The 15396-nt window shown below is 43.5% G+C and overlaps 1 protein-coding gene across 1 annotated transcript in view; it reads left to right on the top strand.

Moving 5' to 3' along the window:
• Window positions 1-270: 270 nt before the first annotated feature.
• Window positions 271-15396, top strand: part of EVA1C (eva-1 homolog C) — a 40331-nt gene continuing 25205 nt past the window's right edge. The window contains exon 1 of the mRNA XM_052794792.1: window positions 271-787. Coding sequence (XP_052650752.1) covers window positions 661-787 — 127 coding nt within the window. The 5' untranslated portion in view covers window positions 271-660. The remainder of the gene's footprint in view (window positions 788-15396) is intronic.

Raw genomic sequence — 15396 nt, 5'->3', positions numbered from 1 at the left:
AGCACCTTGCATCTGTCTCGGGAAAAACACAAGCAGGGAAATGTTGTCACATGAGTCAGGGCGTGCGTGGAAGCCCGTGACGGTCCTCCAACCATAGCCAAGCAGGAATGAGGGGGAAAATAAGTTAAAAATAAAGCCCTTCGCACCGGCTGCGAAGGCGAAATCATGCCTCTTGGCTAAGAGGGAGGTGCCGGGACCTCGAACTGCCCGGAGAGGGGTGGAGAGAGCCGGGGAGGGCGGGCGAGGTGCAGCCGGGTCTGAATCAGCCCGGCCCGCACGATGTGCGTTGAGGGCAGTGCCAGGCACGGCGCCGCCGAGAAGCCTCTTCCCTTCCCCACCGCCCTCGCGGGCTCCCCCGCGGCGGCGGCGGCAGCAGCGACGCGCCTCCCGGGGCCCCGCGCCGGCCGGGACCCCCCCTCCCGCCGCGGCGGGGGGGCGGCTGCGCTGCGGCCTCGGCCTCGGGCAGGGCTGCTCCGCCCTTGCCCTCCTCCTCCTCCTCCTCCCGTGCCCCGCCGCCCGCGCGGTCCCGGGGCAGCCGGCGCTGCCCCGCGGCGGAGGGCGCCCGGCGGGCTGGGGGTGGCCGTGCCGCCAGCCGGGGCCCGCTCCATCATGTGAGGCGGCGGGTCTGCCCCCCCGCCCCGAGCTGCCCTCTCCCGCACCATGAGGGAAGGGGATGCGGGGCAGCACCCACGCCGGAGACAGGTAGAGCCCGGGCGGCTCCTCCGCCTCTTCTCCTGCGTGATCCTCGTGTGCAGCGCGGAGGTCGCGGCGCTCGCCGACTTCTCAGGTACGGGGCGGACCCGCCGGCGGCGGCGGGAGGGCTGGGGCCGACTAACGGTCACCCGGGACGCGGTGCCCGGCGCGGGGGGCTGAAGGGCGCGGCGGCTGGCGGGGAGGCTCTGCGGGGCTCGGCGCCGGCCGCCGGAGCAGGAGGAGGGCACCTGCGGCCCGCCCGCCGGGCAGGGGTCTGGCGGCGCTGCCGGCTGCCGGCCCGGAGCCGCCGTACCCCGGCACCCCCGGGCGGGCGCGGGCGTGAGGTGCCGGCGCTCTCCGCCGCGGGAGGGCTGGGGCTGCCTGCCTCCTGCGCTCCCCGGCCCGGTGGCGGACCCCGCCCGAAACCGCTCAGCAGGCTGCGTACTGACCGGCGAGCTGCAGGCACGTCGTGTCCCGGGGCCAGGACGCGGGCCTGTACCCAGGGGAGCACGGGCGCATGATTCAGATGTGCCGTAGCTGCGGCACCGTGTGAAGGAGGGGAGGAAGGGAGGGTTAAGGGCTTCCAGAGGGGTCAGGTGGGAAGGGACGTGAGGGCTTGAACTGTCGGTTTCTTGTCAGCTGCGCGGTGGGAAAGCTATGCGTGAATCGGCCAGGGCCTGACCAAAAGTGCGTGGAAGTCCTTGGAAAGATTCCCACTTTCTCCTGGAGACTTGGAGTCGGGCCCTGGGTGAGCCGTCCTTAACTCCGGTAGCGAGCAAATGCTGCACTTCTCTCTGCTGGGAGAGCGTTTCGTCTCGTAGCGCTGGGATGGTGAGAGTCGCTTCAAAGTGAGCAGAGGCACTAGTTGTCATTCAAAAATCACATACGTGATCGCTGTGAGGGTGCTGTGTCAGTGCAAAATGAAATGACTGCAGAAACTGGAAAGATGTCCTTGTTTCCAGCAGAATGAAGAAGCAATCTTTCTTTTCTGTTTGAGAAAACTGCACTCTTGTAACGTTTCTTGTGCTCCAGGACATCTCACTGCTGTTAGAAAGTTAATTTGGAAGAGCAGTTTCTCTCCTTTCTGTATTTCACAGTAAGCACTGCATATTCCTGGCAGTTGCAAGCTTAAAGAACTGCCTCTAGGGCAGAAAGCAAACCTTACCCTTAATGAACAGAGCAGAACTTTCCAAAAGCTAGTCGAGTGCACTGGAACAAAGTTAGTATATAATTAATAGTCCAAATGTGGTGTTATGCATATTAATATAGTTTGTGTTAATACAGTTCAAAATGCTGGTGGTGGTTCTGTAGAAATTGTTTTCTCAGCAATAGGAATATACGGTTTGTGATTTTATTATTGTGTCCAACTCCGTAAGCCTTAACATTTCTAAGCAAGCAGCCACCAAATATAAAGACCAGAATTATATACTTGGATAAACTACGTTTCTCCTATTAGATTCCTTTTACATGTAAAAGGCTTTTAAATGCTTGCTGTCTCATTCTTTGGTGGTTTTTTGGCTTAACCGCTGGCTTGTAGATGTTAGTTTGGGGATCACATGGTAGTTCTCCACAAGAAAATAAAAGAAATGTTTAAATTTTCCCTTTCAAATAGCCGCGGAGTTAAAAAATATGCCTCTAGTTTTTCTAGGAAAGTTTCTCTCACAAAAGTCCATTCACTTTTCAAATGATGTTATTTAGATAAGGTTATCCAAGATACATTTCAGAAGTACAGCTGTATTCAGTATTCATTGTGCTCTGAACCTTTTGAATAGGTAGAATGACCAATGAAGAATCTCTGTGTCACTCCAGAGATCAATATTAAAAATGTTCAGTAAATAAGATGTAGGATTCCAAAATTCTTGCCAGACTGGGAAGTTTCCAGGCCTGAACAAATCCTGCTCACATTTTCTTTTTACTTTTAAGGTGGAGATCTAATCCAGAATGACAGAAAAGACCAAAATGTTACTGAGCCTTTAAAAAAAAGGTATCCACAGCACATGGAGAAGTTTTTAGATACTCCAAAAGTAGGTGCGGTGGGCAAGGAAATGTCAGACATGAGATGACACTCTGCAGTGCCATCCCCAGTCTGTTTAATACCTGTTAAAGAATTACAAGCTCTGTAACAGCAGCTTCAAGCTGAGCTTCTAGAGTTGCTGAATTGCCTTATTTGCTCCCTCCTTCAGCAGGAATAGTGACTTTATTTTCATAAGCTCTGTTGAATTTACATGAAAACATATCTTCCCTGTTTAAAGGGGCAGCACCCTGCAGCTGCCAAGGTGCAGGCAGCTCCTGGGGGATTATCCTGAGGGATGAGGAGTGGGGAGCTGGCTCCCCCTGCTTTACCCACCACCTGCACTTTCAGTCTTCTGGAAAGGGTCAGGTCTAACCCTGCCCTTCTGAGGGTAAAACTTCCAGGCAGCAGGTTACAGGTTTCCATGTGCAGCCCATGTCATAGCAAAAGGAACTGAGATCTGCACCTTGAATGTGTTCTGCATGATTTGATCTGGTACTGGCAATTTAGGAGTGCACAGAGAATTGGAAGGCCAGTTGCTTAAACTTTTCCTCCTTTTCACAGATTTCAGGCTTTTATACTCAGATTATCAGGTGCATACTTTTCCGCTCTGTGGGTTTCCAGCATCAGATCTCTGCCTCAGCACTCTGTTCATCAGAGACAAACTCTGTTCGTCTCTCCTCACCCTTATTCTGACAACATTCTGTAATCACTTCTCAGACTGCTGTGAGATTGCAACAACTGCACATGTAATCTTTGTTGTTCTCTTTATGCATGTATTAAATTGTCTAGCAATTCTAACCTGCCCAGAGTCCATTTGTTAATCACAAGACCTAGCTGCTTGCTTGTAACAACACAAAGATGACCCCTCTTGGGATCCATTTGATGTTTTGGAAGGGGCACAGGGAACAGTGTATGTGGATAGTGAAGGGTGGGGTTTTTGTGGGGTTTGGGGGGGGGGTGTTTATGTTTGACTTGTATTTATTTCCCCATTTAGAAAACTGTGGTCATTTTTTATGGATCACTTCACAGAACAGAAGCAGTGAAACTAGTACAGTATTTATCCCTCCCCTTTCGTAAGAGAGAGGTTGGCAGCTCTGGCTGTGAGTAGAATCTCTTCATTTGGTTATTGCAAGTCAGTTACTATTGTGGTCTTGTTATTACTCTTGCCTTTACACGATGTAGAGCTGCAGGTTCTTGTTCTCCTATGTTTCTCAGTCCAGCTTTTAACTATGAAAAATAAATTTATTGGTGTTTTTTGGTTCTTTTTTGGAGGCATTTTTTTCACTGTGCAATAACATTTTATGAATTGGTATGTGAATTGGTATTTTCTAGGGACAAAAATGTTCTGAAACAAGACTCCAGCAGCAGTTCTAAATCAAACTCTGTGAGGAGGACTCAGTGTCAGTAAGCGAAATTAGTTTCTCCTTTTAATAACAGGAGATATTGGAGGTAAAGTAATGTTCTTACACACAATACTTAAAGATCTGCATAATCTATTCTTCTGTAGCAGCTTGGTGGCAACAAAGAACATATTTATTAACTGCATTGGTTGAAAGTGGAGGTTTGCTCTGAGGTCTGCAGTACTCTGTGTGATTAATTTTTAAAAGTGGGATCTTGCATTTATGCCCAAGTTTGAAACCGAAAGCTGAAGGTTTGGAAGAAGAGAGAGATTTAATCCACATTTCTTTCCTTAGATCTTCATGCATACTGGTTTAATCCTAGAGCTAGACAATTTTCTTCCCCTCACGCTTATTCTTCAAAACACATCTGAAATACCTTTTCATCAAAATATTTATTCATGTCCACAGTTTCATTCCTACTTGACAAAGCTCTGTCCTCACGTTGTTTTTCTCAGTGATCACTTGCAGCTTTCACATTTCAGATCAGGTCCCAATCCGGGAGACTGAAGACTGCTGTGAATTTTGCTAATTGTCCAGTCTCTGGGAGCCAAAATCCTAAATACTCTGGGCTCCCAGGAGACTTGTCAGAAGTGGAGGGACCCATTTTTCAAGAAATCAAGGCCACATGACAGCCGTTTCCTCGCAGCTACTCTATGTTCAAGGTCTGGTTCCCAAAGCAGGCAAAATAAGGAGCTGGCAAAACCAGCAAACATATACTATACTTAACTTACATACCTATGCTGGTGCTGTACAAAGCCCAACTGTCTGCTACCACTGTGGCATTTGCTCAGGAGCATGTACCTTCCCAACGGCAGGAGTCACTGCTCCCTCGTCTCAACCCCCTGCCCTCCTTGCTGGCCATGGGAAAAGCGCTCAGCTCTCCCTTTGGCTCTATCCTAGCCTGCTGCTTCTCCCACCTTTTCCCTGTCTGCTGCAGAAGTGAACTGACCTCTTATCCATCTGGGAACGAATTCCTTCTCTCTGGCAACACTGAGGAACACCCATTCACCTTTTTTATACCCCTTTCTTGCTCTTCTTTTCTCCATGCTACTTTGAGCTTAGACTTTCTGCTTGAACTGGCCTCCTTTGCTCACTTCATCAGTCAGTCTCCCTTTCTTTACCTTAGTCCCAGCCAGGTTTTCTGGGCAGCTTTCAAGAAATGTGGCTGTAACCGAAGATCAAAAATGAAGTAACTAACTGTGTGATTGCATAACTGGGCTGAAGAATGACTTTCTGGATGTGAACAGAAAAAGCAGCCACTGCTTAGGTAGAACCTTTTAATCTTTGTCCGCTGGTGTCAACTTTTCTTTCTTTTTCCAGAACAGTTCAGACAGAACTAGGCATTGCTTTAACTCCATACACTTGATCTTCTGACCCAACAATAGAAAACAAATGGATCTAATGAAAAAGCAAACCAGTTCACCCAAGAAATATAATCTGATCCTGTGGCCTTTCTGCATTAAAAGTTTCCATTAAGTTCTGTGGCATTCACCCATCCCAGATTCCCCCAGGCAAAAGGAAAGCAAACAAACGCTTTGAGCAAATGCTTTGTTTGTAATAACGTGGCAGGATCAATCATGACCAACCACAATGATGCAGAGGGTTTTTTTTTGGTTTCGTGTTGGTCAGATAAAATCCTGTATAAATTTTCTTAAGTCGGTTCTGTTGACTCACCCTGACAAGTGGAGCTTGTCCTTCGACCAGGATATTTAAAGAGGTGCTAAAAGGAGTGATGTCAATGATGCGTCTTCTTGATGCTGCCTTGTAAAAGTCAAATGAAGGTTTTGGTTGCTTTGTTTAAAGAGAAGTATTTCATTTTAGAAACATGTTCCAGTAATATGGGAGTTAAACCTCAAAGTCTGGTTTAAAGTTTCTCAAAGTGGAGTGGGTTTGGATCTGGGATTTGTTCTGTGGAACAGAGTTGTGTGTCAGAAGTAAGATTTTAGTTTAGATCATGGTGCTGAGATCCAAGGTTTTGTTTCAGGCCTGTCTCTGCAGTTCTTGCTGCTTTCCTGAGGAAGTGTAGCTTATGAAATCCCATTTTAGATGTGGATTTTGCCTAATATTTTTTGTTAAATACACTGATCAGATTGAATCATCCTTGTTAGAGAAGTAAAAGCTTTGGTCCTTTTAGGTTCTTACACATTTTGTGAGCGAAAGCAGCTAGGCCCTACTAGCATCCCCAAGAAAGGATGCTGCTCCAAAAGCTCTCCTGAAGTGAGTTAAAGTGTAGTGTGATGCTCCTACCCCTACAACAGATGTTGGGAAATTCAGGCACGAGACACAAACCTATAGGAAGCCTGACTGCCTGAGCTCCACTGCTCAGAGACCGACATGTTTGAGGCTGTCTTTCAGATTCTTACATCTTTGGAGCAGGAACTCTCTTTGTTCTCACTGTGCAGATTGTTGACACCTGACACATCATATGTTATTTTTATTCAAAATAAATAGCAGGGATTAGCTCCCCCCTGCCTTCCTATTCCATCTGCTGACGATACCTTTCTTAGTAAGACAGAGCTTCCAGACAGTCTTACCTTTATTAGAGAAAGGGGTTACAGACCTGTTACAAATAAGTACTCAGATTTTGATGGAAGTGTCCCCAGACAGAGAAAGCACTGTCTGACCAGTCACCAGTTATGAGAATTCTGTCATCTGCCAACCATAATCTACAATTAAAATGGAAATACTTTGATATATTAGCAAACACAGAGAAAATACTGTCTTAAAGGGAGCTGAAGAGCAGAAGGAGGCGTGGTTGTGCCTTATTTGTTCAGCATTGGTGAGTCATTTCGTCTGAATTTCTATGCATTTTAAGAGTTTTGTTTCAAAGGTCTATTGTGTGGCTTCTGGCAACAAATTAAATACCAGTGATGTTTGGCTCTTAATTTAGAATTAATTTTAAAACATCACTCATAATATGGGACCTGATTGAAAGCCTGTGGTCACTAGAAGGATTCCCAAGGATTTCACTGGGCTTTGTATGAGGGTCTCAACCCACAAATACCTGTTTATTTTTCTTCATTGTATTTATTCTTGGATGGGAACTCAAGCATTGATTTTTCAGAATAATTTTGCTATTTTGGACTTTTCATTTCCTCAGGCTAAAACTGAGTTGGGGATGATGAAATGTTGTTGTAAAGAAAATCATCAGGCTATGAGGGTAAGGGTTTTCTGGTTTTTGTTTTTGGGGGTTTTTTTTTTCTGTTCTCACTTGGACTGGCGGTACTATAAGCCATCACACCACTGCAGATCTGTGAGCTGCCAGAGGATGGACTTAATGATTCAATAGGCAAATTTCCTGATGTCTAATTTATCTGATTTTTTGAGTGTCAAATATAAATGGGAATACAAAAAATGCAGAGTTTGAATCAGAGTTCTGTTTGCAAAATGAAACCTGTATGTTGTTTTCTGAGGAGCTGGTAATGAACAGCCCCCCCTGCCTCAAGTTTGCATGGAAGTTCAAGTTCATAAATCCAAGTGTTCAAACATATTTTCCTCTAGTCCCTGAGGCTCTCCTACTTGCAGTCTTTGGGAAGATGATAACTTTGCTGTCTCTTGAGCATAACGATTCACTCATTCTGTCTCCAGAAGCAGTTGCTGCCTGCTGAGCCTTTCTCTTGTTACTTCTTGTTAATGGCACTAGAAGAGGCTGCTCTGTCTCCAGTCAAAAGGAGGATTTTTTGGCAAGGGCAGAAAAGAGCCTCACAGTCTCCCTTAACAGTGTCATACCTCTTGTCAGCATCTTAGGATAGGACAGAGAAAATCTTCCTTTTCTGCGGTAATAGTTCCATATTAAGTCCCAGGACAAGTGTTTGCCCCTATGGCTTCACGGAATAGCTGAGAGAAGTATAACTGACCATAGCGTGGAGTTTACTACAGACCAGAATCTTTGGGGATCAGTAATAATTTGCCTCTTCCTAACACAAGAAGGGAAGAAGAAAATAAAAAGAGAAAATGAGTGAGAAAAAGGAATTGCATAGGGATATCTCTGATTTCCTCAGAAAGCCATTGGGACACAATGAAATAAGCACCACTCCAAGGAAACAGCACAAGGGAATATGAAACTGTAGGTCTGAAGGAAACAGAGAACAGCTGTGGGAGGATATGAGAGAGAGAATAGGCATCTGGTCTGAGAGTGCAGGATTCATGGATTTTCCCATTCTGCAAAAACTCAATTCACATAACTGCAAGTCTGAGCTGCGTGGCATGGATATGAAAAGGTTATGTGGTTCCTGGAGAAATAATGCCCATTTGGCATAACCAAAAAGTTACAGGAGGTCTATACTTTCTTCATGATGTCTTGGGTTTGTTTTTCCAAAAAGATCTCATGGCTTGGCTTCTTGCATGTGCTGCTACTCACTGAATAAACTCTGCTCACATACCAGAGTTTTGAATGTGTTTTTATGCTGAATTATCTGCTGGTTACCTGGGTCCTTTCTCTGGCTTAAGTGGAATGAAGCTCTTGCTTAATTTGACCCTCAGATTTAGCAGACAGTGATCGGTAGGTTTAATAAGATGGTTATGATCCATGAGGTATGACTATGAGGGAAATAATTAAACAAGAGAATTTCCTTAGGAAAGCACCCATGTTGATAAAGCAGTTTGTGGAAAACCTGAATGATGTCTTCATCGCTGATGCCTGCTTTGATTGCCATGCTACGCCGAAAGCATTTTCACTTTTAACTTAAGCATTTTCTTATTGAAGGCTTAATCCTTCATCTGTCATTAAGGCCAGTGAAAACAAATTAGCAGCAGGCTGATTAGCTCTCCAGTGTAAATATGTAGTGTTTTCAGCAGCCAGTTGACTTTTAGTCAATTAGATTGAGTTGGAAGTGACAGTTCTTACTTTGACCTGTCAGCTCAGGCTTCAATTTTCATGAAACTTGTAGGAACTTTATTTCTTTGAGCCATGCACCCCTCAGGTTTGAAACTGGCCATTGAGCTTAAATGTTGTTGAGTAAGCGAATGGCAGATGGACAGAGATCATGATCTCAGAAACTTCATCTCCTTTAGAAATGGTCAACTGAAAACTCTTCATGGACTGGTTCTGAGAAAAGCAACAGCTTTGGATGCTCTGAAACCAAACTAGACATTTGGAAATGGAAAGTTTTTTTATGGTCACTAGCTCATCAGTGAAACTAGGTTACCACTAGTTTTGCCAAGTGAACATCTATCCCCACATCAAAAAGGTTTAGATAATATAAAAAATACAGTGACTATACAAAAATTATTTTCCTTGCATGGCAAACCAGCTTTTCATGCCATCTTCCACAGTACAAGCAAAAGGATGAAGTTAGTAGGATAGCAGTCACTTGCAAAAGTATGAGTGTTGAGAGGAATAGTGGAAAAAGGCATGCTGAAAAAATAAGCAATGGAGGGAAATTAACTGAAATTAGCGACTATGCAAGAAAGCATGTATTAAGCAAGTATGGATTTTTATGTGTATCTGCTGAGTGAAGCTGTTATGTTCATTTCTGACCAGTGAGTAGAATAAGCAATGCTTCTTCTTAAGGGTATTTCTTACAATACAAGGTACAAGACTGTAAGACCAAGTCTGGCTAGAATGACAGTATGCTTACAAGGGACTTGGATGAAAAAGAATAAAATGATGGGGCAAGAAACAGTGTGTTGTGAATTTTAGAAACAGTGTCTTTCCTGGATAACATTTTGCCCTCTGTCACGATTACCAATTCTAAAAAAGAGCTACCACAGAAAGAACTTGCAGACAACTGAGGTAAGAGACTAAAGAGAATTACAAGAGGCAGATCCCTGCTTCTGTGAATGGAGCCAAATAGGCACTGTCATACCCATACACACAGCCCGCTCTGAAAGCGGTGATTATGCAGTAACCCTGACCAGCATGGTCTGTGGTGTAGCTGCCTCTAAAGACCAGTGGAGGGTATGGCAGAGGGGATGGGGCAGGAAACTTAGGGGTTAATTTCTCTTCAGTGCTTCCTTCACAAACCAATGGAGAAAACATTGCTGGAGAAATACTGCAGCTGGATCCCAAATACCAATAAATATCAGATTGATGCTTTTAATGGTGTTTGTAGTAGAGTTTATCAACAATTCTGCTATCACCGCATGAGATCTCTTCCTTTAAACTTGCCAATCTTGCTAGTGTATTTTTAATGACTGTTGGCACAATTCTTCATACAACTGCAGGAGCTGATGTAGGTTTACGGAATGGATTAGCCTTCTGGGACTCCCACAACAATATGTGTGCTATTTCAATCTATTTTGATCTAAAATGGATTTGTATGTCTTTAAAACAAGCTAGCAAATTGCTGTGCTAATTAAGCTAGATTGAACGATGCACGGGAACTAATACTACTAAGTCTGTATATGAAGGCCCGATTCTGAGAATCCTCATAGGCTGTGTGTTACTCAGCTTCAGGCTCTAAAAATATTAAATTGCAAAGCTGCTCTCTTGCCAAAAAGACATTACATCAGTCAACGCTGAGATTGCATCTAATATGTGCTAGGCATTAGACTCACAGCTTGAAATGCTGTTCTCCTTGATGCTTCTATATGGTGAGGTTCATGCCAGTGCAGTGAGGCTGGACAGAATATACACATTTCTTCTTTTTTACTCTAATGCTGAAACTGAAAAAGGGCCTTAAGGCCTTGTGTTAGAGTCCTCCACCATGAGGAATGAATCCAGCAAATCTGAGTACCCTGTACTGTCTTGTGCCATACGCAGGAGACGTAACCCATCTCTTAGCTGAGCGCTTCCAGGCTTTTTGGTACTCATATGTTTTTTAAACTGAAACTTTCTAAGTTCCCAGTTTTTCAGTGTTTTTAAGAGAAAAAAAAATTCTTTCTGGATTTTCATACCTTCAGGTTCATTACTACCATTATTGTTGCTATTCAAAGCAATAATGCCAGGAGCAAATGTTGAGTATAAAAACTATAACTTTTTAAGAGCTCTATTTCACAGAAAGAGGTATCTATTTACAGTGCTTACTCTCTTAGGCCAGTTATTTTTGTCTGTCATTGTTACTGCAGTTTATCAGTCCTCCTTTGCAACAAGAAGTGATCAGTAAGGCTTAAAGCTTTGTTCAGCTGCTCAGCCTCAGTGTTTTGTGTGTTTTTCTGGTGCTATGTTTTTTTAGTTGAAGTTCTTTGTCAACACAGTGGATGCTGTGACTAATTTGGCTAATTCTGGAAGAAAGGATTACGCTTGGATTCTGCATTGGTGTTTTGAGTCCCAGTAAAAGTTACAATGAGTGAGTAGTCTGGGTTATGCAGGCAGTTGGGTGGGATGATACCTTCTGGCCTTCATATCAATGGGATCTGTTTATTGCCATATGATTCAGGCTTAACTTCTGAGCCAGTCTGTAATGTCTTGTACATGATTTTGTATGCAGAGCACCCCATACATTGTTTATGAATGTGTGTCTTGGGTAAATGGGAAAGCTCCTAGTGGGGCTTTCACACAGAGGCATAGAGATGTTATTGGGACACTGCAGTATTGCCAAGTTTTTCTAATTTAGACAATTCTCACAGTAGTTGACTTTTTTTAATAAAGTTTCATATTATTTTAAAGAAGAGTGACATTTATTAATTTTGAAAAAAGAAAGAGGAAATCTATAGTCCTCCTCATTGCAGAATAATGCTTGAAAAAGTGACTGCTGTAGCTGAACACCACTTCCCCCTCCGACACCCCACAACCCAGAAAACAAAGAGAAAAAACCCAACATTAGGTTTAAAACATTAAGTCATGTAAGGTTTTTTGTAGGGTCTGCTTAAGATTCTGTTTGGTCAGGGTAAGAAACCTGGTAACTCACAGGTTTTGTAGTTTCCCAGCCCAGGCGCACACGCAGCCATGACCTCACTCCATCCATGTGGGGATGAGCCGTGGTTGTGCTCCAGCCCTTCCTGTGCCCTGCTTCCCAGTGGAAGGGGATCTCCTCGTGTGCTGGCCGGAGAGGAGCTAGCGAGTACTTCCCTAACATGCAGGGGACCAGGACTTAGAGGTATGTTGTAGTCCAAGCACAGCCTCTAGCTCCCATATTAGATATTTAAAAAAAAAAGTCCTCTCAGAATTCACAACTAACAGATATTGATTAATTAAACAAATAATACAAAATGAGAGATTCTGAATAACAAATAGTGCCCTGAAGTGCCTGTAGCCCAGGCGATGTGCTGGGCCGGTGCCTGAAAGTGACACAATCCTGCTGATTTGGACGGTGACACAACCCTGCTGTCTATTTTGGATGACCTGATTTAATTGTGCCAGTTGAGAGAAATGCAGAAAAGGAAGCATGCCTCAGAAAGAGTGACAGACCCATTCAACTGTTACAATGCCCTCTCTCCTGATAATCACGGCTGTTATTAATTGTAGAGATAAGAACATATTTTTCCCCTAACTTTACATTGTCGGTTGGCTAAATTTGCTGCCTCAGGGGAAATGTGTTTCTGTACAGAATTTGATAAACAATATAGGGATACTCATGGTCTCAAGAAGATGAAACTTTCTACCAGGGTGACTACAAGGCCACGCTGCCCGGGAAAGGAGGGAAAGCAACTGGAAACTGCTCCCTGCTGCACAAGCACCACTTTGGGACTGGGGTGAGAGGCGGCAGCTGCTGAGAAAATTTTATTCCCTTGCCGAGCACAGGGCAGGTGTTATGTGAAGAGGGCCAGCATAAGGAGTGCAAAGAAGCTGGACTTTTTCAGGGTAGAGCAAGAGGAAATCATGACTTTTCGAGCGGGAATTCTTTCTCAGCGTGGGCTGTGAGCTGCCCAGTTGGCACCGCTCTTCGCAAAGGGCTGACCACTCCACCTGTGTCTACATGGTCTGTGTGTATAGTAATAAAAAATGCAGGTTTACGTGGACTGCCATGTGAGACAAGCAATTAGATACTAGTACGTCATGACTTCTCTTATCAGAGAACATTAGGTTTCAGCCAATTTCCATTACTATTTTTATCCTTTATTGTGTGCAAATACACAAGGATTTTAATAACAGCAGAGTCACTTTAAATGCCACTTGGAAGGCCAGAGAGCATGATGTCTTATTTTCACCAGCCCATCTAATGCTATTTTTACAAGTGAACCATATTGCTTATACAGAATCAGAGCAAGTTTTTTAAAAAAACATTTTTTTAAAGGATTGAATAGTTGCAATTGTTGGAGAAAGGCGCTTAGATACTGGATTAGGAATTTGCAGGATCAAAGTAGCAGTTAAGATGCCAGGGAACTCATCCAAATCACAACATAGCTGATATTCTTTAGGGAATACTGGGCTGTTTTGTATACAGCACTCTTGGCTCCAAGTAACTTAAAACCTGAAGAATTGAAATGATTACAAATGTCAGGCTAAATCTGTCAAGGTGTTGAGCGCCCACAACTCACGTTGGGCTCAATACTCTTTTACACTGTGGCCCTTTATGCTATGATGGCAAAGTCAAAGGCATTCAGCAGCAGTAAATGCCGCTGGAGGCCCCTTTACAGTATCGGACCGTAGCAAAGTCGCTTGGGTGCAATTGGGCATTCGGCCCATTTTCCTGGCAATACTCAGCACCTCTCAGGAGCAGGTTGACAGAGGAGTGGCTCTGGCAGGAAAGCTCAAGTATTTGTGATCTCAATTGCACAGAAAATGTAGGGGATGGATTTGTTGGTGGTTTTTTGGTTTGTTGTGTTTTGGTTTTTTTTTTTTTTTAGCCTGTGAGAAGCCATGGGGATTTCTGCTGGGCTGGTCTCCCTGAGATCTAAACTGCAAATACAGGGCATGAAATTCTCTTCATCCTGATTTTAGTGCCAGTGCTCAGACTGAGTTCAATGAGGCAAGGAACTCACCTACATCTTTGCTGCAGTGGAAGGTGCATCTAGCTGACTCCTGTCCTCTCTTGGGCTCTAGATGAGGAACAGCAAAGACATCAGCAGAGCAGGCTTCTCCTTTCTCCAGACTTAGTAACTGATAGAGGAGCTGAATTTTCCTATCCAGCTGCACAGCTGGAGCTGGAAAAGATGCCAGAGAACTGAAATATTTTATTTGCATATCATTTACTTGAAATACTTAAATTTCTGTTTAAAAACCCTTTTTTAAATTGCTCATCCTTGGTGAAAGGTTTAAAAAGGGCAAAAAGTGTGAAAATTAAATGGCGTGAGCAAACTCTTTTTCAATATTTTCTTTGAGAAAACTAATTTTTCTTTTAATGATACAAAAATCTTGACATTATAGTTCTAATTCAGCCACCAAAATAAGAAAATATGGTTTGGGTTTTTTTCTCTGTTATACTTAACAGTAATAACATTGCTGTCACCACAGTGGGGTAAGCACGTCTTCTGGGGAGAAGATACTAGCTTTTGTCTTTAATTAGACCAGTTACATGTTTGGAAAAGAGGCAAAGATAGGAAAATTATAATTTTTGAAATTAAAAAGATACGTATGTAATCATCATCTCAGTTTTAAAACTTATACAAATCTTTTCTCAAATTGGTGGAAGCTCTTAGTGCTCTTTCATTACTTAATATGTTGGATTTGGAGAATTTTGTCTGGCTTTTTGATGTGAATGTGGATGAACTTGGTGTTCTAGAAGTTGGGAATTGATTTTAGAGAGAATTATGCAGAATTTAATGCATGCATAAGAATAAGGAAACTATTCAAATATAGTTATTGTATGCACATTAATAAAAAGTTTGGCTAATAGTGGAAGAATTAGAAAACAGATTTGCTTTGATTGTAGTATATTAGGTTGTCACAGAACTCATGGGGAAAAAAGTGGTTTGGGGTCTAACTTCCATGTGTTTTTGGATGAGGGATGAGGAAGGATATTGCTTCATTTGTAGACTGGTATTTTGTATCCTTTCTCTCTCCTGTCTGTCACACCTTTTCTTCCCCTTCACCCACAAACCTATTCCGCTTAAAGATAGATTTCAATCAAGTGTGACAGAGTGTTAGAGATATCAAAGCTTCATAAATATAGGTGATGAAAGTCTTTGAATTAAATTGCCCCTAATAGTTTCCCATCACAATGACTAATTTGTAATGGTTAAAGGTAGCCTGCATGTTTCCAGTAAAGTATTCTGCAGAGCAGAGAGAAGGGCAGTAGGAGGTTAAATCTATAAATATTTGTGGTGATAACAGAAAACTTGGCTAAAGAGACAATACATGGTGAAATACAAATCAGAAAAACAGCTGTCATTAGCTCTGCTGCTCATGAACTTACTTATTAGAAGATGAAAACGAATGGTACAGGTGGACAGCTGCATAGAGATCCTACCTCTCTCCCCCCTGGTAACACTGACAAACTCTCTAGCAAATACAAAATTCTATGTATC

The sequence above is a fragment of the Harpia harpyja genome, chromosome 8 (assembly GCF_026419915.1).
Source record: "Harpia harpyja isolate bHarHar1 chromosome 8, bHarHar1 primary haplotype, whole genome shotgun sequence".
In the NCBI taxonomy this organism is placed as follows: domain Eukaryota; kingdom Metazoa; phylum Chordata; class Aves; order Accipitriformes; family Accipitridae; genus Harpia; species Harpia harpyja.
The sequence above is the reverse complement of the archived record's forward strand: the minus strand, read 5'-3'. Positions and strand labels throughout refer to the sequence as shown.